The 27,584-nt window shown below is 47.8% G+C and overlaps 3 protein-coding genes across 3 annotated transcripts in view; 2 read left to right on the top strand and 1 right to left on the bottom strand.

Moving 5' to 3' along the window:
• Positions 1-579: 579 nt before the first annotated feature.
• LRRC59 (leucine rich repeat containing 59) lies at positions 580-18,128 on the top strand. The gene is made up of 7 exons (XM_006166195.3): positions 580-902; positions 2,651-2,710; positions 5,786-5,944; positions 6,148-6,252; positions 11,946-12,018; positions 14,352-14,525; positions 16,192-18,128. The coding sequence occupies exons 1-7, from the start codon at positions 798-800 to the stop codon at positions 16,437-16,439; spliced, it is 924 nt and encodes a 307-aa protein (XP_006166257.1). The 5' UTR covers positions 580-797; the 3' UTR covers positions 16,440-18,128.
• A 93-nt stretch (positions 18,129-18,221) lies between these two features.
• Positions 18,222-27,584, bottom strand: part of EME1 (essential meiotic structure-specific endonuclease 1) — a 9,582-nt gene continuing 219 nt past the window's right edge. The window contains 9 exon segments of the mRNA XM_006166194.3: positions 18,222-18,601; positions 18,854-18,914; positions 18,916-19,035; positions 19,989-20,104; positions 20,314-20,428; positions 20,629-20,750; positions 20,851-20,937; positions 24,483-24,607; positions 24,693-25,496. Of these exon segments, the coding sequence (XP_006166256.1) occupies positions 18,425-18,601; positions 18,854-18,914; positions 18,916-19,035; positions 19,989-20,104; positions 20,314-20,428; positions 20,629-20,750; positions 20,851-20,937; positions 24,483-24,607; positions 24,693-25,473 (1,704 nt within the window). The 5' untranslated portion in view covers positions 25,474-25,496 and the 3' untranslated portion in view covers positions 18,222-18,424.
• The window catches only part of MRPL27 (mitochondrial ribosomal protein L27), a 4,915-nt gene continuing 4,794 nt past the window's right edge, over positions 27,464-27,584 (top strand). The window contains exon 1 of the mRNA XM_014583234.2: positions 27,464-27,544. Within this exon, the coding sequence (XP_014438720.1) occupies positions 27,505-27,544 (40 nt within the window). The 5' untranslated portion in view covers positions 27,464-27,504. The remainder of the gene's footprint in view (positions 27,545-27,584) is intronic.

Raw genomic sequence — 27,584 nt, 5'->3', positions numbered from 1 at the left:
ACTGCAGGAGAAATATAGGTGTGGAAGCCACTTACCAGAAGTCCACACAGCAAGTCCAGGTAGGGACTGAAACTTGAGGAGGCTGCAGAGGTAGGCAGGATCCAGCCCAGAAAGGACAGTGTCTCTATCCCAAAGCTAGAGCAGAGAGGTCAGAAAGGTGGGTGGGTGGGGAGAGATAATAGCTGAGGCAGTGGGGAGGAGAGAAGAGAAATTCAAGAAGTTGCGTTTCCCGGACATTGGTGATTTAGGAGTTTAGTAGCAATCAGGGAACAATTTTGGAGAATACCCAACTTCTGCTCCTATTTCAAGGGAATGGGGGTGAGCTCATGAGGTCAGTTTTGGATGGGAACCCAGGTTTTTCTGGAGCCTAGTCCCGTGCCCTTTCTCCTCCTGGCGCTGCCAGGAATTATGCCCACCGGAGGCCACCGGGGAATCGGGCTGCGGCTTCCTGCAACCGAACTCGGAGCCTGCGACCCCCTCCCCTTGGCAGTGGCGGCGACACGCAGTTCACACTCCTAGGCGCCAGGGGGCGATCCCACGCATATTTGGGGCGCTCTGGCCCAGCTCGTCTCAGTGGCCGCGGAAGGTGACGTGGACACGGAAGTGGTCGTCGTCGCGGCGGCACCGGTGGGAGCAGGGCGCGGGGCTCGGAGTGCGGCCAGCGGTCGGACGGGCGGCGGCGGAGGGCTCCAGCGTCGTCGGTTGGGGGAGAGTCCGCTGAGCCGACGAGCGCTTTCCAGCTCCTTTCTCCTGCCCATCGGTACCCCGGAGCCGGGGCCCGCGCAGCCGGCGTCACCATGACCAAGGCCGGTAACAAGGGCGGGAACCTCCGCGACAAGCTGGACGGCAACGAGCTGGACCTGAGCCTCAGCGACCTGAACGAAGTCCCCGTCAAGGAACTGGTCAGTGCTGTCCCGCGAGGCCCATGCGCTCACATGCACCTGGCGTTAGCGCCTGCGTGGGCCTCCCCCCAAGCCTCAGTTTCCCTGTTTATAAAACGAAGGGCGATAGGACTAAGCCCCCAGGGACGCCACGTCCGGCCCCAGCGTTCTTACTGGGATGTACACGTGTCACTTTGGCACGGTTCCAGGGCCTAGAGAAGATACGCTTGTCGGGCTCTGGGCCTCGAACTGACCAAATAAGCGATTGTGCCCCCGTTTTGGGACTTTCACAGCGCCGGGCTCGGTGCCCAGCCCAAAGCAGGAGCCCAGAGAGCGGTTTCTGGATGTATTGGAGAATGAATGAATGACCCGGTCGGAGGAAGTAGGCCTCCTAGGAGACCTGGGTGTGGCTCAGAACAGGGCATTTCTAGGAAGCCGGCAATCCCTGCTGGCTGCCCCAGCCCTGAGGCGGCCTTCTTTCAAGCAAGCCGGCAATCCCTGCTGGCTGCCCCAGCCCAGAAGTGGCCTTCTTTCAAGGATGTGAAGTTTCCCTGCTTGGCCGGCAAGGTCTCACCTGGATGTCCCGAAACTGGCGGGAATCCCAGGTCTCCACCAGGGAAACTGAGATCTGAGACCCCCAGGGAGTTGACACACTTAGTTGATTGCCAACGTGGAGCTAGATTCTACATCCCTGCCTTTTCCCTGCTCTTCTGCACTTTCACCCCCCACTTTAGCTTCTCTTTGGATGACCTACGCTTTCCTTACTGTCCTTAAGGAATTACGTTTGCCTTTGGCAGTTGGCCCAGTCTTCACTTCGCCATGGCTGCGTGCGGTGGTGGTTAGAATGGCGCTCCAAGTTCCTATCCCAACGCCGTTGCTCAATAGCTGAGTGCCTTTGGCAAGCTAGTTAACCTTTATGCTTAGATCGCCTCACTTGTAAATGGGTGTAATGGTTCTCTTCTGGTACACTATCGGAGGATTAGATATGACTGTAATATAAAATGCCTGGAAGGGGGCAAACTGATAGGTGTAGCTGTTACTATGCTGTTCTTCCCGCTGTGGTGTGTCAAACGGTTTTAGGTGGTCACATTTCATTCTAAGGACTCTCTGTTAGAAAAGGCAAGTTGGCCTAGGGTCCTTAGCTGAATATTTGCCTCTTTTCCCACCCCAAGAAGATGGTCACCCTTATTTGAGCCTCGTCCTAGGACTGCTGTCCCAAACCATCTACGTCTAGTCCCCAGGGAGAAAGAAGAATCGGGTGCACTGAGCCTCTCCAGCCGCCCTGGACATCATAGGAAAATAGGGTTGGGCCTGGCAGCCTTGTTTTGGCTCTGGCATTCACTCCTTACTCGTTCATTCAGTCTTGATTCAGCCACCATGTCTGGACGTTGAGTGTCTGCTCGGAGGAGGGACCTGAACTGGGGACTGTGAACATTGCAAAGCTTTGTTAGACATACAGTCCCTGCCTTGAAACCTACTAAGGTGGAGAGAGGGACTAGAGAAAAACATTCAATAGAGAATTCCTAAGAATTTCCAGGTTTTCTATTGTTGGATTTCCACAACCAAATCCCTGCTCTTTGCATTCACCCCTAGATTGTAGCTGACTGACTTTTTTCCTCTCTTGTCCCCAGGAACATTATACTTCCGGTGCCATTCTGTGCAAGCTTTTCCTGATCATGGGAACTTTCTCTGGAAAAAGCTTCATTAGCAGATATCACAGAATCATTCCAGGTGTTGGTCTGACATATTTTTCTCATCCCGTTTCCTAGGCTACCCTTCCAAAGGCCACCATACTGGATCTGTCCTGCAATAAACTGACTACTCTACCGGTAAGTTGGAAAAGCCACTGTGACTCCCTCTGGAACTCTGGATGCAAGCCCTTCCAGTTACATGGTGGGGGTGGAGGGATCATAAGGCATAATCTCAGGATAGGCCTACAAGCAAGCTGCAGCTAAATCTGAGCATGCGGGCGTGTGTGTGTGTGTGTGTGTGTGTGTGTGTGTGTGTGTTGGGGGTGGAGGGAGTATTTAGTCTCAGTGAAAAGGGAATGGAGGTAGAAGCCTCATTGTTTAGAATGGTGGGAAAAGGCAGGCCCAAGAAAACTAAAGTCAACAGGATGCTGGCTGAGTCACTTATTAGCCTCATTTTTTTCTGCCTTATTCTATTTTTTTGAAGAATAGTTTACCCCTTATTGTGTAGAGGAGGCTAGACACCTTTTTATAATTTGCTGTGCATTCCAGGGAGAAAACTGTACATCTTTTCTTGTGTATTTTCTCCTCCTCATGTATCTTTTGCTCAGGAACAAGAAAGACCGTGAATTTTTTATGGGACTACCTTATCATTCTTTCAAACAAGGACGTGAATTATTTGAGACCTACTACTCTTTTTTTTTTGGAGAGGTTTTTGCTATAGGGCGCGTGTGTTTGTCAGACAGACAGAGAGAGACAGAGATACAGAAAGCGAGAAATCACCCCCCAAGGGGAATGGTCACACCGCAATCCCTTCTCCTCCATTCTCCTCTCGGGATCTTGGGCACGCGCCCGGTGTGAGTTTTAAGCCACTGGGTCCAGGATGTGAACTGCAGTCGACTACATGGGAGTTCAGCGACATAGCCATTACGCTAACTGCTGAGAGACCTACTACTTTTTTAAAATTCTTTTTTTTTTTTTTTTAAAGCCTAAGACTTAGGTCCATGAGAGGAAGATGCTTTTTACATTTTTTTCTTTAGTTATGATGAGTATATCTGTACATATGAAAGAAGGGGAGAAAGAGAAGTGAATACTCTCTGCAGGGTCTCTGGTCACACCACGATCCCCTTCCTACAGTCCTCTAGCCTGTTGGATCTTGGGCAGTCCCATACGTGTCCAACGTGTTTTGGGCTGACTAACTGGGGATTTATACCATGGTTGCCATGTGGGATCTGGCTTCTCTTGAGCAGTGCATTACTGCTATGTTACAGAGCTTCTCTCCTGCCTCCTTCTAAAATTCATATTAAAGCATGTGTCCACATATGAGAGAAAGAGGAGGAAAACACCTTCCAGAAGGCTTGTTCATCCTGTGGTTCCCCTTCTAGTCCTCCCGGCCACCAGGATGCTGGGCACATGTGTTTTCAGGCCAGCCCAGCTAGGGATTTGAACCTTGATCAGTATATGTGGACTTCCAGCTCCATAGTGCAGTATCCTGTCAACTGCAACACAAAGGCTGGGCCTTGGCTTTGCTATGTTTTTGTCCAGCACATACAATATGGGGTCAGATCCTTTGGACTTTGCTTGGGCACCTTCCTCCAGTTCTCCTTTTGTTCCACCATGTAGGCGCTGCATTTATTCAGCCCCTCAACCTCTCATAGGTAATTGCTGTCTTTCCTCCTCAGCAGCACTCCTAATTGGTCAGACCTAAGTTTGTTGTCATCATTGTCTCTTCCACCCATCCCTCCTTGTTGTGCTTTAGGGTTGCTTATTGGACTCTGGCTCAGAGAGTGAGTTTAGAGGTTGGCAGATTCTTCATAGGATCATTAGTCCATGGCCCGCAGTGTTCCTCTGGGCCTCACTCACTTTCTGCAGTATCTTCCCATAGTTAACCAAAAATTGTTTCTAACATTCAAAAGACATCTGAAATCTCTCTCTTTTTTTTAGAAAGTATTTTTTGTCCAGTTAAAGAAGAGTAGTAATTCCTTGCAGCCTCACTTGGCTGGATAGTCACTTTGCATTGAAAAGTGCACTCTTCAATCTGCGTTGGTTCCATGGTACTGACAGCTTCCATCTCACTGTGCAGTGCACATCCCCTTGGATTTACAAGTCCCCAGAGAGCATAAATAGTCCCTCATTAGCTGAGGCTGTACCATCACTTGCAGATGGCTGCTTAGCAAAGGTTCTGGGCTGTGCCGAAGAAGAGCCAGGATGTGGATGGGATGGCCCCAGTTCAGTCACTCAGAGGACGCTCACTAAGCACCCGTGCGAGTATTGTGCTGAATGCTGGCAATAACAAAGGAGGCAGAGACTGGGAACCGCAGGAGTGCCCAATCTTTTTAGGAAATGGACAGTCACACGAGGTTTTGACAGGTCCTGTGATGGATGAACATTGGGTGCGGTGGGAAGACAGGATGGGTCCCTAATCACTCCAGCAGCAGTGTGGAGGGTAGGCTAGAGGGAGAACTGAGGATGAAGGAAAACACAAATATTCTGCCTGCTTTACTTCCATACTACGTCTTGTTTTTATTTATTTATTTTTTGTAGAGGTTTTTGCTATAGGGCGTATGTGCTTGCCAGAAAGACAGACAGAAAGTGAGAAATCACCCCCCTAGGGGGATGGCCATGCCACAATCCCTTGGTGGGAAGACAGGATGGGTCCCTAATCACTCCAGCAGCAGTGTGGAGGGTAGGCTAGAGGGAGAACTGAGGATGAAGGAAAACACAAATATTCTGCCTGCTTTACTTCCATACTACGTCTTGTTTTTATTTATTTATTTTTTGTAGAGGTTTTTGCTATAGGGCGTATGTGCTTGCCAGAAAGACAGACAGAAAGTGAGAAATCACCCCCCTAGGGGTGATTGTGGCCATGCCACAATCCCTTCTTCTCCATTCTCCTCTTGGGATCTTGGGCATGCATGTACACGCACCCGGCGTGAGTTTAAGCCACCGAGTCTGGGACTCGAACCACGGTTGACTAGATGGGAGTCCAGCAACATAGCCATTACACCAGCTGCTGTTACAGCTGTGTCTTGTTATATACACACCACAGTAATTACCACTAGGAGTGTCAGGTGTTCTCTGTTTTCACTCAAAGAGGGTTAGGGATGAAAGGTAGAGTTAGGATTTATAAATAGGGGCCTCTGAGTTGGGGATTTTTAGACTATGGGACCAGAGAGTATAAGCCCAAAGCTTCAGTGTTCTCTCTTTGGGTTCCAGTCGGATTTCTGTGGCCTCACACACCTCGTGAAGCTTGACCTAAGTAAGAACAAGCTACAACAGCTGCCTGCAGATTTTGGCCGTCTGGTCAACCTCCAGCACCTGGATCTTCTCAACAACAGGCTGGTCACCCTGCCTGTCAGCTTTGCCCAGCTCAAGGTAACAAAATTATGAGCCAGTGTTTCATAACCAGGTGTGGCCCAGGGACTGAGGGAGCCCTGCTGAGGGAAAAGTTGACAGAAATACCTCCTTGTAGGCCCTGCCTCAGTGTCTTTCCTTGAAGGTGGAACACAGAAGGACTTTCTTCCTGTTCACTTTGTCCCCCTTAAGGGCTTAGCCAATCTCTTTGCCCATCTCTCTAGAACCTGAAGTGGCTGGACCTGAAGGATAACCCCCTGGACCCCGTCCTGGCCAAAGTGGCAGGCGATTGCTTGGATGAGAAGCAATGTAAGCAGTGTGCAAACAAGGTAAACGCAGAGCTCCCGAGGGTTTGCTTCCTATACTCCCATGGGACTTCCTCTCCCTCCTTTTTTCCTCTCCAGGGTACCTGTAGCTGTGTGTTGATCATAGTTGATCACTAAGTTCTCAGTGAGGTATGTCCACTGTGCACTAGTCAAGCAGAGCCTTTTGTTTCTTCCTTTTTAAGTAATAGAACAATAGCCTGTTCTGCTCTACTTCAGTCCGTCCGTCCTTAAGAAATGAGGATGTTGCATGGTACAGCATTCACTTTGTTGTAAGTTATTTTTGTTTTGTTGTTGTTGTCGTTAGGTAGAGAGAGACAGAGAAAGAAAGAAGGAAAGTGAGAAATCACCCCCCCTGGGGGGACACCCATGCTACATTCCCTTCTCCCCCGTTCTCCTTGGGAATTTTGGGCATGCACACACACTCAGCTGGTATGTTTTCAAGCTACCAGGTCCAGGGCTCATGCAGTCAGCCGTGAGAGATCCACGTGGGTACCTTAACCACCACGCCACTTGGCTGGCCCAGTTAGCTATTTTAATGGGACAAGGTGGTCATAGGTTGTGGCCTCTCTGAGGCAGAGTTGTAGGAATTTTGATAGTAAATGTATTAATAATTTGTAAGTTTATAGCTACAAACAGCCCGAGCAGACCTGGCATTTGATTACGGTTGAGTTATGTGACATCGTGAGGAGTGGATGGCACCATGCAAAGCAGATGTTGCTGGTGGCCAGTGACCTTGAAGATGTCTTCGCTTGGTCATTAAGGACAGCACTATACTAATTTTGGAATGCCAATGGTAGTCCTTTTTCTCCCTCTGACTTCGGGACAGATCACTGCTGCTTTAGCTGAGCACCAGATGACCTACTTGGCTATGTTTACTTGGCATGTTGAACAAAAAAATAGACTTTTAATATTGGAAATTAATGTAAGTTAAATATATGTATGATGAGTCTAGACTATGAATCTCAAAAGTGATGGCCTTTTTAAAATATTACCTCAGAGCTTCTCACATAGTTTCGTCATCTATCTTACCTGTTACAAGAAACTAAACACAGGGACCAGCAGGTGGCAGGGTGGTTAGGGCCCTGGACGCCCACGTGGCCAATCTTGTTTGAGTCCCGGACCTGCCTGGCTGCTCGCTTTCTCACCTTCCCTCTATCTTTCTGTCTCTGGTGAGCACATGTGCTTGTATAAAATAATAAATAAACACTTCTTTAAAAAAAAAAAACAAAAACTAAGCACAGGAATCAGCCTGTGCTCTAGTAGTTAAGGGAGTCGGATCCCTCGTGGCTGACCATGCAGTTGGATCCTGATCCCAGTGGCTCAAAAAAACTGCCAGGTGTGTGTACATGCGTCCCCCAAGTCCCGAAAGGGTGGAGAAATCAAGGAGAAAGGATGGTGACATGGCCAGGCCCCATTTGGGGTGCTTTCTCCTTCCCTCTCTGTATGTCTGTTTGTCTTTGGCAAGCACACATGTCCTCTGACAAAATTTTAAAAAAGGAAGAAAGAAATTAAGCACAAAATTAACATAATGAAGTAGCAAGACAGCAGTTTTCTCTTAGATGAGAATAACACAAAAAATCAGTGAAATCCCGTATTGATTAAGAATGATGTTTGTTCTCAACACTAACAGTAGCTACTACTGGTTACTCTTCTTTCATCTTAGATGTGTTATCTCATAGTCCTCATGATCCTGGGAAGTAGGTGTCACTTCCATCTCTAACACAAGAAACCCTTAGCGTGTCCATATCTTTCATTTATCCATTCATTCATTCATTCAGAGTAATATGTTGAACCATATGAAAATGATGACATTCCATAGTTGCTGACTCTCAAACATTTTTATTGAGTGCAAAGGTCTTTTGTATTTGCATGTATCTTCCTGACCAAGCTCTAGGCAGCACCATGCATTATGGAGGATGTAGTCATTTAAGTCATGGTCCCTGGCACTGCTGCCCCAAAGCTGTAGCATCTTTAGGCATTGTTGGGGAGTCTTTGGGCCCATCAAAATGAGGTCACTTGTTGTCAGGAGTTAGGTTAGGCCTCACCAGCTCTGACCTTGTAGGTGCATTGATAAGTCATTGTAACTGATCAGCTTGGTGCACATTAAAATACCTTTTAAAAATAATTTGTTTTGTTGGAAGCTCTCCCAGGTGGCCGTGTGGTTCAGGTGCGCGCAGGCGTGAGCGCTTGCATGCACGTGAGTGACTCCCTCCCAATGCCCCTAGCACCGCACGGGGCTCAGTAGCAGTTACGGCTTATATATATATATATATATAAAATAAACTTTTTAGGACACTTTGCTGAGACTTGTTTGGCATGACTATGTTCTTTTTGAGAGGGGAAGGCTGTGGATTAGAAACAGACACAGTGGGGACCAGCAGTTAGCGTAATGGCTATGTCGCTGGCCTCCCATGTAGTCGACCGCGGTTTGCGTCCCAGACCCAGTGGCTTAAAACTCACGCTGGGCGCGTGTGCGTGCGTGCCCAAGATCCCGAGAGGAGAATGGAGGAGAAGGGATTGCAGCGTGGCCAACCCCCGGGGGGAGATTTCTTGCTTTCTATCTCTCTGTCTCTCTCTCTCTGTCTGGCGAGCACATGTGCCCTATAGCAAAAAACCTCTCAAAAAAAAAGAAAAAGAAAAAAATAGACACAGTAACAAATACAGACATACCAGTATAGAAAAGTGAGGATTGGGTGGGCCCAACTTTTTTGATGGAGAAATTGTGATTCCAACCCCGCCTCAGATTTATTCTTTTAAAGAGCAGAAAATGGGGGAAGAGGAAATGGTATGCAAAGCTAGTTGTTTTGGAATGTTAATTGTCTGAAGATGTAAAAATGACTGGTGCTATTTAATTTTTTTGGTTTTGGGGGGAACCAAAATTTGATAAACAGGTGACTTTTTTTACCCTGATAGGATATTGTAGTATTGGGGTACTGGGTATTAACAACTGTAGGAAGATAACCTTGACAACAGACAGACAGCACTTCGTATGTAAATACTTTTTAATAGCCCTGCTAGGGTAGCTTACAGAAGTACATTTATAATAATTTGTTTGGGACCAGCCGATGGTGTAATGGTTATCTCACGTAGTCAACTGCAGTTTGAGTCCTGGACCCACTGGCTTAAAACTCACACCAGGCACGTATGTGTGCGGGCCCAGAATCTTGAGAGGAGAATGGAGGAGAAGGGATCGCGACACGGCCATCCTTCCTGGGAATGATTTCTCCCTTTCTGTCTCTCTGGCAAGTACATGTGCTCTATAGCAAAAATCTCTCTCAAAAAAATAGTAATTTGTTCAATACTATTTACCAGGTGCTTACTTTATGCTGTGAACTGAGACAGGTAGACAACATCTAACCTCCAGGAGCCCAGTTTTAGACTAGAATAGTCTCTCATCTCTGAACTGCCTGTTTTCAGATAATTAACTTTTCATGGTAGCACTTGCAGCCAAGGTAAACAGGGATGTCTCTTTAAGTCTCCCAAGTCTAGCCAGCTGTACACTCGCTAAAATCCGCTGAATAATTGGTGCTTGTTTTATTTTGCTTATTTATTTATTTCAGAGGTTTTTGCCTTAGGGCACTTGCTCACTGGGCAGAGAGACAGACAATGAGAAGGGAAGTGATAAATCACCCCCTGGGGCAATGGCCACTTTGTAGTACCTTTTCTTCCACTCTCCTAGGATCTTGGGCATATACACACATGTGCTTGGCGTGAGTTTCAAGCCACCAGGTTCAGGACTCAGACTGTAGTTGGCCATGTGAGAGTCCAGTGACATAACTACTGTGTCATCTGCTGGCTCCTAACTGGTGTTTATCTTAATATTCAGTGTTTAGAGTAAGATGGGGGGACTTTTAACTTGGATTTTCTGTCACTCTCATGCTGCGCCTTCTTCCTCTACTCAACTCCTTGTTGGGTAGCCTGTTTTTTTAACCTTCACTCCTTTGAGTTCCACTGACCCATTGTCTGTACCTTCCCCCATGCTATACCGTCTTGTTCACTGTAGTTTTATAGTAACTTTTTTTAAAAGAATTATTTTATTTAATTTTATTCATTCATTCATTTACTTTTCATTTAACCAGAGAGAGACACAGGGAGAGCAAGAGAGGGAAAGAGAGAAAGCAAGCCACTAGGTTTAGGACTTGAACCCTGGCTGGCCATGTAGGAGTCTAGCACCTTGATCACTACACTACCTGCTAGCCCCAGGAAATGCTTTTGCAGGTGGGCTTCTGAGCTCCTCTTAGGATGAGTGTGTGCCTGTCTGAAGTTTCCAAGAAATAAAAATAGGTTTGAATACACAAATCTCTCTTGCAGGTTCTTTAGTTCAGTAGTGAAACAACACCCTTTTGCTATCTTAATTTAGAATAGTTCAGGTTTTTCTCTTTTTTTTCTTACGCAATAAAGAAGATGAAGTGATAAGGCAGCTATAATCGAGTACATCTCAGACTAGGGATAATGCTAGGAGGCTAGTACTTAGAAAGGTTAGGTCACTTACCAAGGTCACACAGAAAGAGTCAGGACTGCATTAGGCTCCAAGCTTACCTCTGTCCCCTACATCCAAGGGATACCAGCTTCTAAAACATACATACAAACACAGAAGTCTTTTATCTCCTCCCCCAACCATGCCCTTAGTGAGAATCTTTGTGCCTCAGAAGTCATAGATGGATGAGGATCTGGGGGCCCGGGATGTTGAATACCAGTGTGTAGCATTTGGGCCTTTCTCTTTGAGCTCTTCTCCTGTGCATGTGGTAGAAGTGAATGGAATAGCCCTGGCCTTAGCTGTGCTACTTTCTAACCATGTGAGGTGGCTAAATCACCCTATCAGACTTGGTTTTTCTCCTCTTAAATGGGAATCCAGTCCGTCATTTACCACTTTTTTTTTTTTTAGCGTTTTTTTTTCTATAGGGCATGTGCACTCTCCAGAAAGGCACAGAGAGACAGACAGAAAGCGAGAAATCACCCCCTGGGGGGATAGCCACACTGCAATCCTTTCTCCTCCATTCTCCTCTTGGGATCTTGGGCATGCATGCACGCACACACACACACCCGGCGTGAGTTTAAGCCACCGGGTCCAGGACTCGAACCGTAGTCAGCTACGTGGGAGTCCAGCGACATAGCCATTACGCCAACTGCTGGTCCCGTTTACCACATATTATTGAATGTCTTTGGTTAGCTGAGCTCTGCACTAACCACATGGGATACCTATGGTCAGGGCGGCAGTGCCTGCCCTTAGGAACGTAGTCTTACGACTGAGAGGGGCAGCAAGTAATTTCAGTGTTGTGTATCAAATTTCGCGGGAGTGGCAGAGTGGGGGGACCTCAGGTAGCCAGAGGAGGAGAGGTCAGGAACATGTTACAGGAAATGCTGTCCCCGCCTATCACAAGGGGCTGGAGGAAGGCTTCTATGAAACCATACATATGAGCGTGATTGTAGTGTCAGAATGTTTTACGGATTTGAGTTGGCATTGTATCTCACAAACTTTTTTCTGGCAGCTTTCATGAACTGGGCTATGACTTCTCCAGCAAAGGTTGGTACAGTAGCTTAGGAGGCCCAGATCAGATTAACTCCGTTAGTTCTGCATTGCTGCTGGGCCCAGGGTGATCTGGGGTCCTGAAACCAGCAATCTTTTTTGACTTCCCTGAGCACACATGAGCTGTGCTACAGCTTTGAGTAGTTCAAGCGCCTGTCTCCCTTTGCAGGTGTTACAACACATGAAAGCAGTGCAGGCGGATCAGGAGCGAGAGAGGCAGCGGCGGCTGGAAGTGGAACGAGGTAGGTGGCCATTGTTCTCAGAGTCATCTTCTAGGTCCACCCCAGCTGAGTCTCATGCTTCAGGAGCCAGAGTCCAATCGAAGAGTCATGACAAACAGTGGGGACAGGACAGCATTGCTGTGGGGGTGGTTTCATCCTTAGCTGATGAGTCTCCAGTCCTGGCTCCTCCACTAAGCTCTGATGTCACATTCAAGTGCTTTTCGTCTACTTGGAGGGTTAATAGGAATCTCAGATGTCCCCTCAGCCCTTTCAGTGTTCCTCTATAATGGGAAATTACTACCCCCGTACTTAATCAAGCCTGAACTAAGACGGATGTCCGTATTTCATTCTTCTGTTAATTCCCACACCCACTCTGTCAACAAGCCTTACGTGTGACTATCTCTCCTCCAGTGCCAGCTCTGTAACAGGCCTCCATCCCGTGGGCTACTGCAGTACCTCCTAAAATGTCTCCACAATTAGCCATTTCTAAAATCCTATCTTCTACACAGCAGCCAGGGAGATCTTAAAACATAAATTAATGATGTTGCTGTCTTCCTAAAACCCTGTAATGGCACCCCACTGAACTCAGAGTAAAATCCTAACTTGGTGACATGGCCAACGAGGCCCACCTTGGCCAAGCCTGCTCGCCCTCCCTTTAGACCTTGTTCTGTGTCTCAGGGAAGCAGGCCATTTTAGCCACAGGAGCCTCTGCTGTTGCTTGAACATACCAACTAGTCTCAATTGAGGGATGTTGCTTGGGGTGTCCTTTTCCCTCGGTGTCTACATGGCTGGCTTTTTAAAATCTGTATCTGTCTGTTTCCATGTTCCCTTAGGTTAGGTCTTAATCCTTTCAGAACCACCCAAACTGGAATAGCCATCCTCCCTTCCCCTCGCTGTTGCAGCCTGTTATTTTGTTTGTGGCATATTTCACTGTCTTTGCTATGCGGTTCACTTGTTTATTATCTGTCTCTCTCTGTGGAGAAGCAAAACACTTAGGCAATAGAACCTGGCCTGCCTTCTCCACTGCTGCTTCTTGGGCACTTAGGACAACTCAGTAGCTGCTCTGTTGACCAGCTGACCTCTGGAGGATGACTGGTTGTTTAGGACTGATTACAGGGTGTCCCTGAGGTCACAATGCCTCAGTACAGCTGTCCCTTATACATGCGTGGCCACTGTGGCCAGACACGCCTACGTTTACTCTGACTCCTGCTGCTTTTACTTTGTGACAGCACATGTTCCCCAGAGGCCGGGTGTACCGTGTTCTTGGCATTCTCGCTGCCCGCTGGAACCCGGAGTTGTTTGTACGTAGAGAAGCAGTGGGAAGCTACAGTACTTACAGTGCTGCTATTCAGCTACCTTATGGTTCAGATAGGCTTGTAAGCCCTAGAAGAACATTTAACCACCCATTTGTGGCATTTTGGCTTTGGAAAGATATATTTCAGACTTCCAAATAACTAATTTGGAAATGCATTTTTAGAACCCAGTAATTAGAAGTGCGGTATTGCATGTAAACATGCTTGAGCTGTTAAGTAAATCTGAATGTGTTACATAGTTTCCTGAGAGGAAGTCTAGAGGTTACTCTATTAGTCTCACTTTTTAAGAAAACATTACTGGGGCCAGCAGGTGGCATGGTAGTTAAGGCATTGGGCTCCCACATGGCCAACCGCAGCTCAAATCTTATACCCTGCAGCTTGAAAATCACACCAGGCACGTGTGTGTGTATGCGTGCGCACGCGCGCAGGCCCAAAATCCCAAGAGAAGGGATTACGGCGTGGCCACCCCCCTGGTGGGGGAGATAATTTCTCACTTTCTGTCTTTCTGGCAGTCGCCCTATCACATAAATCTTTAAAAAAAAAAAAAAAAAAAAAGACAGCAAAACATTGCCATTGTCTCTAACCCTAAACTCGAGTGCTCGTTTTCTCTTTTCGCTTGCCCTCCCCATGCCACATGGCTTCCAAAGCTTGGGAAAAAGGAATGACATAGAATGAACACCTTACTCTCCTTATGTCTGGGGTCTAGAAGACTGCCAGTCGCTGTGCCTTCTGAATTAGTCCCTTGTTCTAGAGGAGTACCAGTCTTATCACCGTGCCTGCTTTAGGTCCCCCTAATCTCTGCTGCTTGTAGCTAGGAGCGCCTTGATAAGAAACCATTCAGCAAACCCTGAGCGCAGCTTACTGTATTTTAGTGAGGACGGCTTACTTTGCAGAGGACAGCAGGTGGCTGTTCCCCTTCAGTACTTAGGTGACCTGGGGTACAAGAGAAAAGGTGGCTAAAGGCATACTTTTAATCACTCGGGAAAGCAAACTGCTGGAGGGCTTGTGAGAGCAGCTCTATTTCGGTGTGTGTTGCTATAGAGGCAGAGAAGAAGCGTGAGGCCAAGCAGCGGGCTAAAGAAGCTCAGGAGCGGGAAGTGCGGAAGCGGGAGAAGGCGGAAGAGAAGGAGCGCCGGAGAAAGGAGTATGATGCTCTCAAAGCATCCAAGCGGGAGCAGGAGAAGAAACCGAAGAAGGAAACAAATCAGGCCCCGAGTGAGTTTCTTGTCTGTTGCTCGTTTTCAGCGGGGTGCAGTGGACTCATTCGAGTTTTGCGGCATGGACAGTGAGCCTACAGACCTTAGTTGGATAAACTGGGTAGCCTGGGAGCAGCCGGGGAGGCTGCAGACCAGGCCCCGAATGTGGCTACCAGGAACAGGGCGTTCTAGGGAGCTTGTGCCCCAGCAGGTTCACTTCCCTGCTGCCCACCACGTACTTCTGTGCAAACACCTGAGTCAGATGGGCCTTAGAGCATTCCAGGGCAGGGAGTCTCACTTCTTGTTGGGGTGAGGTTCTGAAATCCCTGAGATCGGACGTCACGGTCAAGTCCCTTCCATCATGAAGTGTACAGGTGTGTTTTGAGTCTATGGTGCAATCTCTGTAAAGCCAATGCTGCCTGGGTTATTTTCCCCACATCAAAATAGATCACCCTCTTGCCATGTGGCCTGTATTCGGGCAGCCATGCTCTTTTTTTTTTAAAAAAAAAAAACATTCTGTATTTTCCCCAAATATCCCATTGAATTTATAGTGTGATGTGTCTCCATATACAGGGAGGATCCTGCCCTCTGGGCCACACCGGGCCCCCAAGGGAAGAGGTACTGAGAGGGGACGGAGCCCTGGACAGAGCTGGGGGGGCTCATGTCCCTCACCTTGCTCCCTCTTGCCTTGAGCCTAATCTCACTGCTTTTGTTAATTTCCTTGTTGAAAATGAGGATCATAACTACACATGAGATAGTGAAAAGGATTAAGTGCGAAAACAGGATCACACAGTTCTTGGCGGTAATGTGGGTGCTCTGTCATATTTTTAAATGTCATCTAAAATTAACAAATCCAGTTTTTCCTAAGTGTAATATATGTTCACTATACAGAATTCAAAAAAAAAAAAAATAAAGCTTGTATCAGGAAATGGCAGTCACCTGAAAGTTCCCTATTCCTAGCAATAATCACCGTTTACAAAATGGTGTATTACCTTCTGGGCTTCCCTTTATACACACATTATGTAACTAACACACTCCAGTCCTGTTTTCCCAAGGAGGCAGCACCGTCAGTGCTTGCAGCCTCCTGAGAAGTCCCTCCCCCTACCAGCCCCAGGGCTCTAGATCATCTCCGTGTTACCAAGGAGAATTTAGGACACTGGGGACCGCGAGGGACGTTAAGACGTGCAGAATGAGTTCGTGTTTTGAATGTACTCCCTTGAGATCCAAGGGAGAAAGCATTTATGTTTCAGCCTCTGGATAGCAGTTTTTAAGAGCTCAGATATTATTAAAATGTGTTTTAGGGACCAGCAGTTAGCATAATGGCTATGTCGCTGGACTCCCATGTAGTCAACCGCAGTTCAAGTCCCAGACCCAGTGACTTAAACTCACACTGGGTGCATGTGCGTGCCCAAGATCCCGAGAGGAGAATGGAGGAGAAGAGATTACAGTGTGGCCATCTCCCCTGGGGGGTGATTTCTCGCTTTCTGTCTCTCTGTCTTTCTGGCAAGTGCACGCGCCCTATGGCAAAAACCTCTCTCTAAAAAAAAAGTATTTTAAAAACCTGGGGAGTTTTTGCATGAGGAGGGGTATCAGTGAACTGCATAGAGGAGACCAGCACAGATTGAGAGAGAATGGGTCTCCAACTGACTGAATTTGTCTTGTGTACTGTGACTTTGTCCCTCCAGAATCTAAGTCTGGCTCCCGCCCCCGCAAGCCACCGCCCCGGAAGCACACTCGGTCCTGGGCTGTGCTGAAGCTGCTGCTGCTACTGCTGCTGTTCTGTGTGGCAGGTGGGCTGGTTGCTTGTCGGGTGACAGAGCTGCAGCAGCAGCCCCTCTGCACCAGCGTAAACACCATCTACGACAATGCAGTCCAAGGTCTGCGCCGCCACGAGATCCTCCAGTGGGTCCTCCAGACCGACTCTCAGCAGTGAGCTTGTCCTCAGTACCTGCTGCCTCCCGGCCTTGGAGCTTGGATTCCTATGGAATTGGGTTCTGCTGGACACAACCTCTTTTTAGCGTCAGACCTACCTGCCATCATCAAATGGCTGCCGATTGGTACTTGAGATCTCCTCTTTGTAGGACTTCTTTGTTCCTTAGTCAGGGTTCCCTGGTGGAATGAGGAGAAAGGGGAGGTGGTGGGAGACAGTTAACCTGCATGCCTAAAGCAATAGGCCTGGGGGTGGGGAGAGAGAAAACATAGCCTTTTCTAGTTGTTATACAAAGCTGTGTAAAGGCAAGGCTCATTTCTACTAAATGGTCAGCTGTCACTACACATTTATACTTTTGTATGTCACCAACCCTTTCTTTCATTCCTCCCTGGGTAACCAGGGCAGATCAGGAGGCAGTATGTTATGGGGACTAGGGGACACCACACTCAGCAAATCCAGCCTAAATTGGGGGGTGGGAGGGGTGTACTATTTTCTTAAGGACCTCAGATAGTCAAGCATTTTAGTGACCATACAGAACCTCTGGCTGTGAAAGGGAATTCATGACCATCCAGTCCAATATGACACTTGTGGATGGAGAAACCGAGGCCCTCTCGTGACTTGTCTTGGGTCTCCCAGCTAGTTTGAGGCAGAACTAGACTCCAATTCTGGTGTACATTCTTCCCTTCACGTCATTTTGCCTCCTTCATGATGTCCTGAAAGAACAGAATTCACTCATACTTCAGGGTAGACAGATTTATGACTCAAATAGAAATCTCATGTCATTAGGATCTTGGGCATCTCCTCAGGAGTCTGGCCCCAACTTACATGGCTTTTATAAATGGGGACAGTCCAGGCTTCTCGCCTCCATTTTAGAGCATTAACTCCCTAATTGCCAGTAAGCAAGAAGCAGGTCCCTGCCAAGCTACCTTGTCTATGACAGCTCCGGCCCTGTTAGTACTAGATGTGATTAAATACCTCAACGGCAACATGAAAACTCTTGAGGTTTAGAATAGTTTGATTCTAGACCTGTAACTGAAAGGAATGAAGGAATGGAAACAGGAAATGAGGGAAGCAAGCAGCGTCATGTGCATTAGCTGATGACTAGCACAAATACGGGCAGTGCTGTCCCGTCTCCCATCTACCACATTAAGCATTTTCTTGCCTCATCTTTTCACAACAGCTGGATGAAGGGATCAGAGACGACTGTCATGGTGCTCATTCATGGAAAACTCCCAATCGCAAGTTCCTTGCTTCTCCCTGGAGGGAGCAAGAGTCTATTATAGTTAGAGACAAGGAGGGCAGCATCCAGCTTTTAGCCCTTCTGGCCCGTTTGGATAGGGGCGGCCGCTCGTGACTGTCCTGATACTGGAAGGAAGGCCTTTATTCTCTTCTCCCCCGATAGCTCTGCCACGTAGGTCCATACCTTCCTCAGAATCACTACACATTCATTTAGTCTTCATCCAAGCTCCAGAGCCATTGGTATAAATGCTTTATTGAAACTAAATACACAATGTATAACAGATTAAGATCGTACAGAAATCAGCATAGCCATAGCCTGTTCCTTGGCTGGTTAAGGCAGCTCTGGCTGAGCCTCGTCAAGCCAACCCACATGCTACAGTTCACCCATGAATTGGAGATCAGATGCTGATTCTTTTGGATTTTTACAATGATTAAATACATGTCTGAGTGGTCTGTCTTTGTTCTTTTGTGTTTTGAAGATTGTGGGCATGGGTGGGGTGGATTGTTGGTGGCAGCTGGGTCTTGCTAGGGGAGGAACAATAAATGCCATGAAGGTGGATGCAAGGGTCTCAGCCTCTACCCTGAGCTGACAGGGAGGGAAGCTTGCAAATAATGGAAACCAGGAAAGACTGGAGCTTACCCAGGCTTGTACCCCAGGAGATGCTTCCATTGCAGTCAGGTTCTGGAGGGGTGAGAGGTGGAGTATTTGTGGATCTCCTGCTTCTAGTCCTTGGCCCTTAGGGCTAGCATCAGTCCGCACTGTCTAGAGAGAGATCTGGCTGCAAAGTAGTCATCTGAAGGTAGATCCGCCTGGACAGCTCTGGTCCAACACGGCGGGAGGTGGATGTCACACCTTCCCCTCGGCGCACCTGTATGTCTGCTAGCAAATTCTGGCGTTCTTGCTCCGAAAAACAGCGCTGATAAGCCTGGAAATGGTAAATTACCTCACCACCACATCATCCAGTCATCCTTCATTCATGAGCAAGGAGGGTGTTAAGCTTGAGCTGGGGGATGAGAACCTGTCCTCCCTCCTTGGAGCAGTGTTAACAACTCTGACTTGAGCAGACCTGTGTTGTCCCAGAAGGCATTCTTGAGCCCTCAATAGTGCTGTCTATGGAAATGGGCTAGTGGGGTCCACTGAGGCCACAGGGCACGGGTGATTCCCTGGAACAGCATACCTGTACCAGAAGCCGCGGGGAAGGATAGGCATCCACAATGGCGCTGGCCATTTCTAGGCTTCAGCTGCTGGATCTGTCTCCTCCAGACCAGTGCGAGTCCCCTGCCAGAGCGGTCTCCCTCCCCCCCGCCAGCCCAGTCACTCTCCAGGCAGAAGGAGAAGCTGGTTTGATCTCGGAGCTTCCTGCAAATGGTATGGTTTGGAGAGTCGAGTTGCGTCCTACTCCAGACCCTTCAAGTGGGAACCAGAAAACCCACTCTCAACTGACATTGGAAGTGGACACCATGTTGTGTCTGGCCTAGCTGAGCCGCCAACAATTTCCCTTAAAAACTCATTTCTTAGAAGAGAAGGTGCCAGATTCTCAGGCTTTTGTTGAGCTCGGGTTGTCTGGCCAGGGAGGAAGAAGTGTGCACAGAGCTAAGCACAAGGACTAGTATCGGGCAATTTGGAGTCAATTTCAAGTTCTCTGAACTTGCTAGAAGCCTAGAGAAGTCCATCTCTCTTTTGAGAGTTTTTTTTTTTTTTTTTTTTTTTTTTGCTATAGGGCGCGTGCGCCCGCCAGACAGAGAAAGAAAGCAAGAAACCCCCCCCCGGGGGGCATAAAGCGAGAAATCACCCCCCAGGGGGGATGGTCACGCCACAATCCTTTCTCCTCCATTCTCCTCTCGGGATCTTGGACACGCACACACACGCGCCCAGCGTGAGTTTTAAGCCACGGTCCGGGACGCAAACCGCGGTCGACTACATGGGAGTCCAGCGACATAGCCATTACGCTAACTGCTGGTTCCCAAGAAGTTCATCTCTCTTAAGGCCTCAGTTCTCTCAGGTATAAAATAGGGACTTGGGTTAGCTCTGAGGTTCCTTAATAATTTTAAATTCTGACTTTGAACTCTGCTGGCCCACTGGGAGCCTAGTACCATTCTGGAGAACATACACAAAAGCTAAAAGAATACTTTCAAAGGGACTGGGCTTGAGGGCTCGTTCCAAAAGTCATTAGCATGTCAGCTCCTCCTGCCTCAAGTGTGAGATAACGGAATGACCACAGAGTTCAGGGGAAGGAATATTTTCTCTGGCTTCAAGAAGCACTGTAAAGGGCAAGGCCCAGCATGGAGGCTGGCCCTGCTGGGGGCACTCACTTGAATGGTGCCTCAGCCACAGCCTTGGTGAACGAGCATGCAAAGTCAGCCAACTCTTTCCAGGTCTGCACTATTTGAGCCCGGGCTTCTGTGTGTAACTGCAGATCCACCAGTGCCTAGAAACCCAAAAGCAGTGAGGAGCTGGAAGGGTGGAAGTCGTTCTTTCCCTGTTCGCTGAAGCAGCACCTCAGCTTCTTGGCTCCTGTTCGGCCACTTCTCGCCTCTTCCCTACCAAGGCAGGAAGGCGTGTCATTTATTCTCTATCAATAGCTAATCTGCTTAGATGACCAGTGAGCACCCAGCCCGACAGGCAATAAGGTCTTACCTCTTCCACATCTACCCTGGATACCACGGGCCCTGTGTTGATCTCTGGTTGTTTCTGCTGCTTCTTGGCCTGCTTATTTGCTGCTCCCTGTCTCCTTGTTGGAGGATTCTGAGCACTAGAGCAGGAGAGGAAGTCAGAGGACAGCAGCTCCAGGCTGAGCTTAGCCGAAGAGGAGCAAGAAGACTGGATCGGAGCATCCTACAGGGCTTGTCAAGGGTGCTATCTTGAAGTGACCCATATCTGGAATGAGACACTCACCCCTGGTGGTCCAAGAGCATCCCCCTTTAATGCTAAGTCTCCAGGGCAAATCCAAACCTGAAGTATTTTTCCTGATCCACGATCACCAGTGACAGAGCTCTCCCTGCTGTTTTTGCTATGATGTCAGTGACAAAGCCCCGAAGTGTTCCTTTCCCTTTCTCAGCGCTGTCCAGACTCCCCTGCAGGAAGGAGCAGAAAGTGCATTCATTCTAGCTCCCTAGTAAGAGTTGGCCCTATGTTCCAATGACACCTCAGCCCCCGTCCCTCAGCTCTGCCCACCTGTTTTAAGCTGGAGATCATGGACAGGAGTACCTCTGCCAAGAGTAGCACCAGGACTGACGGCTCCTCCACCCAATCCTCTTCATCCTGCCAAAGGGCCCGAACACAGCACAGAGAGGAGGTTCAGGAGGTGTTGAGCACCTGTGAGAGTGGCCCAGGTCTTCTAGGTGAGTGAACTCATCCTTGCCCCTTTTGTATTATCATTTTTCTTCTTGAATGAAGCAACCACCCATGATCCTGTCCCTCCCCAGGTCTCAATTGTTCAAACTCAGTGCACTGGTCTCAGAGATGGTGAATAAGAAAGGAACATCAGGGGACAGCAGTAGTGGTTATGTTGGCAGACTCCTACGTGTCCAACTGTGACCAATGGCTTGAAAATCATCACCCCCGCCTCCCCATGCAGGCATGCCCAAGATCCCAGAAGAATGGAAGAGCAGGGATTGCTTCTCATGGGTAATTTCTCACTTTCCCTCTCACTGTCTGCCTCTCTCTGGCAAGGCCTATTGCAAAAACCTCAAAAACAACAGCAACAAAAAGAACATTAGAAAGTTGAAAGCAGCCAAGTAACTGCCAAGTTCTGTGTGCATTTTGAATGGGGGTGGTGAGAAAGGAAACTCATCCAAGGAAAAATGACTCTGGCTTTGAAGGTGATTACAGAAATAGGTTTTGTGTGAGGAAGATAACAATCACAAGGGAACCTTCGGCCTATGAGAGCACCTCCTCCTTATCATAGCCTGGGCATAATCAAACAAAGTCAAGGTTGCCTCAAGGCCAGCAATCCTACAGCAGTACAGTATTATGGTGTCATTGAGAAGTAGGACTTCATAGGAAGTTCTGATTAGATCCCCAGAAGCAAACACAAGACTCAACATAGCTAAGTGTAGGTGGGAGGAGCTCTGAGTTCTAGCTCCTGCTGTGATCTCTTACAAGGCTTTTAATGTACCTGAGCCCCAGTTTCCCCACCTGGGATATGGGAAGAATTCCCTCGTTAAAGGATAACTGACTGAAATACAAGAGAGATGGTGGAAGTGCTCTGAAAGGATAAACTGCTATATGAATATAAAAGTTTGCTAATACTCCCAAAGTGAAAATTGAGGGTAACTGTCCGAAATTACTGAGCAAGTTAGGAGATGCAAAGAAAAGAAAGGACATCATTAACAAAAATCAACTCAATGCGACCACAGATGGTTTGTAATGCTTACATCTCTGGACACCCATGTAGTCGACCACAGTTCGAATCCCAGACCCGACCACTTAAAATTCAAATCTGGCGAGTATGCATGCATGCCCAAAATCCCAAGAGGAGAATGGAGAACGGAGTGTGGTGTGGCCATCCCCCCTGGGGGGTGATTTCTCACTTTCTCTCTGTCTGTCCAGCAAGCACACATGCCCTATAGCAAACATCTCTCTTAAAAACCACCAAAACCAAAACCAAAAATAAAAAACAATAAAACCCTCAAATGATAAAGCTACTGGTAGAAAACACAGGGAAAATTCTTGGAGTTTTCAAGTAGGCAAATACTTCTTAAAGAAGACCCCCAAAAGCACAGGCAATAGTCCCTAAAATAGACAAATGGGACTACATTACTGGAGAGAGACAGACACAGAGAGAGAGGGAGGGAAAGTGAGAAGTCACCCCCAGGGAGGATCCCTTCTCTACTCTCTTCCCAGAATTTTGGGCACACACACACACACTTGGTTGATGTGATTTTTCAGGTCACCAGGTCTAGGACTCAAACCACACAGTGAGCCATGTGGATCCCACACACACACACACACACACACACAGGGTGAGTTTAAGCCACCAGGTCTGGAACTCAAACCATGGTTGACTACATGGGAGTCCAGCAACATAGCCATTATGCCAACTGCTGGTAACTGTCCTAGTAATTTCATTCTTAGGTATCTACCTAGAGGATAGGAAAACCCTCCAACAGAAAAAACACTAGCACATCCATGTTTATTGCAGCATTACTTATAATTGCTAGGACAGGGAACCAACCCAAATGTCGAAAAATAGATGAGTAGCATATGTACTCTATGGAATTCGACTCAGTTATACAAAACAATGAAACCCTGACATTTGGAACAAAGTGGATGAATGTGGAAGACTTAAATGCTAAGCAAAACAAGTCAGGCTATGAAAGACAGTTTGTATGTGCCCGGTCGATATAAACCGAATGTGCTCTCTAGCAGAAACTGCAAGACTGGAAGGTGTAATAGGGAGGGCAACTGTAGATACTAGAGATAAATGAGAGGTATGTAATAGAGGGTGAGTAGCAGTGGAAGGGAAGGAAGGAGGGAAATAGGAAAAAACAAACAATACATTTAATTGACACCCGAATGAGAGGTTATTTGTTGATGATAATGTATATGGTAATGTCTTTGTCTTAACCGGTATGCACTGGATTCGTGCTGGGAAAAACCATGTTATACACTGTAAAGACATACAGTGATTAAATGTAAGTAACAAGCATATATATCTAAAAGAAAAAAGAAAAGAGGAAAAAAATCTTTATGTTCATCTATAAATTCTAGAAAATGAGGAGTGTGGTCTTTTGGATGCACAGTCAAGAGGAATGAAAGGTCCAGGACTTGCAGTAACCTGAGGAGCCCATGTTAAGGAACGAACATGAGCTGTGTGCCTACTACGTGTTGATGCTGGTTATCCCACTTAGTCCCCACAACAGTGGAGACGGAAAGGATGTAACAGGGTCCTCACTGTATACATGAGGCAACTGAGGCACGAAGATATGTAATTACTTGACCAGCGTTGTGGCAATAAGGCCATGAAGCTGGGATTCAAACACAAGCCACTCACCTCACAAATCCCCAAAGCCCAGTTAGGGAACCAGGAATCCTGTGCAGATAATCTTCCCTCTGCCCCACTATGCTCTCTGCCTGAAGAAGAGTGACCTCCACAGCCACTACCAGGGCAGCATGCCCTCTTGCTTCCAGCTGGATGTGATCAGTGATGAACTCCAGTAAGGGAAGGAAGCTGGACAGTGAAGTCAGGTTACCTCTTTCCTTGGCTCTCTCCCAATGGGATCACCTGAAGTTTGCCACACCCCTCTACTGGAGCTGAAAGCTTCCCTCAAGGTGACCCTCTACATTTCTCCTTCTGGATTTCGCTAACCACCTCTTCCCCTTATCCCTTCAGAATTAGGGATGGTAACCACTACGCCAGTGGTTCTCAACTAGGGGCAATTTCCCTCACAGAGGATACCTGGCAACATCTGGAGGCATTTTTGATGATCATAACTGAGAGGGATGCTATTGGCAAGCAGAGAGTGGGTACAGGCTAGGGATATTGGCAAACATCCTACAGTACACAGGACGGTCTGACGGTCTTGACAACAAAGAATCAACCAGGCCAAATATCAACAGTACCAAGCTCAAGAAACCCTGAGCTATGCTATTGCCCTGACGTACTGTGCTGTCCCTCGTAGTGTCCTTGCATCCTGCCCACACTTTGGAACACAGTCCCTTTATTAAATCCTCCTCAAATTATCCTACGTTGAGTGTGCCATCTGTTTTTCCGCTAGGGCTGACTGATACATCTCCTTTTCAAATAAAAGCCTATTTACCACAGAACTTGAAGGGGAGGACAGACGTCAGCCAGAAAACCCTACCTCGAGTGTTCCAGTCCTTCTCCAAGTGATGCTGCACGGCACAGCCTGTGACTCAATCACACAGCGGCACTCCATGGACTGCAGAGCTCCAAGGAGCTGGCCCCCACCCTCCATCTGGAGAAGTACTGCAACAGATGGGAAAGGGCCAGTCAGTGGGTGGTCCAGAACACAGATAACTGAGCACAGGGTGAAGGCAGATGCTAGCAGGACCTGGATCCAGCACCACTGTGATGCGCTTTAAGCATTCGTCTGGCCTCTGGGCTTTCAACCTGTTAACCACTGCTGCCTTCTGCTTTTCTTGTTGTCCCAGGATGCTTCCCTTCTGGCATGCTTGTCCCTGCTGCCTGTGTCTCTGTGTTCCTCTTCCCTGGACCTTTGGGTCATGCTTGGTTCTCTTCCGAGGTGGGAGGATGTCAGAATTTGTTTTGGTTACTGGCAAGCTGTTGCTCTGGATAGGGCAGGTAGATGTGTAGGCTGGGAGCTGATGGCTCAGATTGTCCAAGATAGGGTCCTTGTTATTCTGTGCACTCCTCTCAGAGGTATCATGGAGGGGAACATCAGGAATTTTCAGAAAGGGTTGTTTTTTCCAGTCATATGCTCCTTCACTATTTTGATGACCCAAAACACTATTAATTGGGGAGTTAGAGTCCTCAGAGTTCAGCTGCTTATGAGTCAGGAACTTACATGTAAGCCTCTCAGCCAGAGGAACGAATTCTTCTTCATCCTCACTTTCGCTGCTTGGCACCCTGACTGGCTCTGTCTGTGGGGCGGTTTCAGCTGTGTCTAGGATAGGTGGTAGATCTTTCAACCCTGGGGATAAAGGACTAGAGGCCTCAGAATCTGAATTGTCAAGTACTATAATCTTCTCCTCCCTCTGAGGCTGTCTCCTCTTGGTTGAAGATGGTTCCTTTCTCAGAAAGGCAAATGTTGGCAACTCCTCAGAGTCGCTCTCACTGGAATCCAGTGCCAGTGATGGTTTCTTCAGAGCCATCAATGTGCTATCGGATTAATTCCCTATAAGAAAGATGAGATTGTTACATTCAGTTCAGTCTACCAGATGTGTTCTACAGCCTCGCTTTACGAAATAAGTATGATATAGAGAAGCAGAGATACAGAGAAATAGGACATGGGCCTCGGCATGTTCAACCTGGAACTCAGGACAGCTATACCTGCAGTCTTAACAGGAATTCTCTCAAACCCTTTCTAGGTCAGGATGAGATATAAACAAAGAGTTATTACAAAGTTTTAATGGGGTAGTAACAAGACTCAACACTACTCCCTTATTCTCTGTATTTGAAATGGTGATGGCCAGTCATCCTTTTTAAAAGTTTAGATATAATTTGTATATTATAATATTCATCCTTTAAAAATGTGTATTTCAGCAGTTTTTAGTATATTCCCAATGTTGTGCAAAAATCACCACTATCTAACTCCAAAACATTTTCATCACTCAAAAAAGAATCTCCATAGCCATTAAGCAGTCATTGCTCATTTCCCCCTCATTGAGTCCCTGCAACCACAAATCTACTGCCTCTATGAACTTGCCCATTCTATCTCATATATATGGAATCAGTGTACGGCCTTTTACTACTGATTTCCTTCACTTGGCATGATTTTCTTTTTTAAAAAATTTGCCAGAAGGCACTCACCACAGAGAGACAGAGACACACACAGAAAGAAAGCATCCCCTCTGGGGAATGGTCACACTGCAATCCCTTCTCCATTTCTCCTACCTTTTTGGATTCTGGGCATGTGCGCGCGCACACACACACACACACACACACACACACATGCCCAGCATGTTTCCCAAGCTGCTGGGTCAGGACTCATACCTGCAGTGAGCCATGTGCCAGCCAGCCACATTAACCACACCACAAGCTGGCCCACCAGGTTTCCAAAATTCATCTGTTATGGCATGCATCAGTAATCCGTTGCTTCCTAAGGCTGAATAATATTCCATTGTACAGATATATTGTATCTGTGTATACATTCATCACTTGATGAACATTTGGATTGTTCCTATTTGGGGCATTAGAAATAGTCTGCTATGAACGTTCATGTACAAGATTTTATTTTCAACTCTCTTGCATATATACCTAGGAGTGGAATTGCTGGGTCATGTGCAAGACCCATTCTGTGAACAAATAACTATTAACACAGTAGTTGTGACCTTAGATGACCATGTAAACTTCCTGGGCCCTGGTTTCCTTTATAATAAGATAGGGATGGGAACCAGCAGGTGGCTGGTAGTTAAGGCGCTGGACACTACCACGTGGCTGACCATGATTTGAGTCTGGACCTGGTGGCTTGCTTTCTCACTTTCTCTCTCTGGTCAAATTAAAACAAATGAATGAATGAATGAAGTAGATAGACAGACAGACAGACAGATAAATCTTTAAACAAACAAGATAGAGATAATAACAACCCCAAGTTTATTTATTTCTTCCATGAGAGAGTTGAAACAGGTGCACCCTTAACAGTGTCCTCTTAGGGCCGTCTGCTTTCCTGCCAGCCAGGATCGCGGGTACATGTTCAAGTCAACCCGGGAGTTCAATCTCCCCTACCGCTCCAGGAGCACGGGGCTCTCCACGAACCGCAATACTAACTTGTAGGGGTGTGAGAATGAAATGAAATAATGCATCTGCCGGCGCTCAGTGCAGTATCTTGCACACAGCAATCTGGCTAAGTAAGTTGAAAGACTAGGAAGGGGACGTCATCCCTGTCCCCTCGCTGTGCCTCAGGTGACTCCAGCGAGAGAGCCGGAAGGCGAGCCCCTGCCGGGCACGCTCCGTGCCTCTCACGCCCGCAGTCGGCTGCAGAGGCCCCGGGACGCCCTGACCGCCAACGCCCCGCGGACGGGTGCTCAGGAAAGCAGCCTCCACTCGCTAGAGGGGCAGCGACCCACGCCGCTCACCTGCAACTCCTCGCGCCACTCTTTGAACAGCTACGCCGGACCCGGAAGTAGATCTCGCGGTAGCGGAAGCAGAAGCGTTCCGAGGCCGGAAGTGCATAGGAGGCGGACATGGCGTCGGCGCTTCTAGCGCTGAGGACGCGGGCAGCCGGTAACGGGACGCCCTACCCATCGAGGGGCTGGGGTGGAAG

This window comes from Tupaia chinensis, unplaced genomic scaffold, assembly GCF_000334495.1.
Source record: "Tupaia chinensis unplaced genomic scaffold, TupChi_1.0 Scaffold144171_2, whole genome shotgun sequence".
NCBI lineage: Eukaryota > Metazoa > Chordata > Mammalia > Scandentia > Tupaiidae > Tupaia > Tupaia belangeri.
Note: the sequence above shows the minus strand (reverse complement) of the source record. Positions and strands in the feature narration are given on the sequence as shown.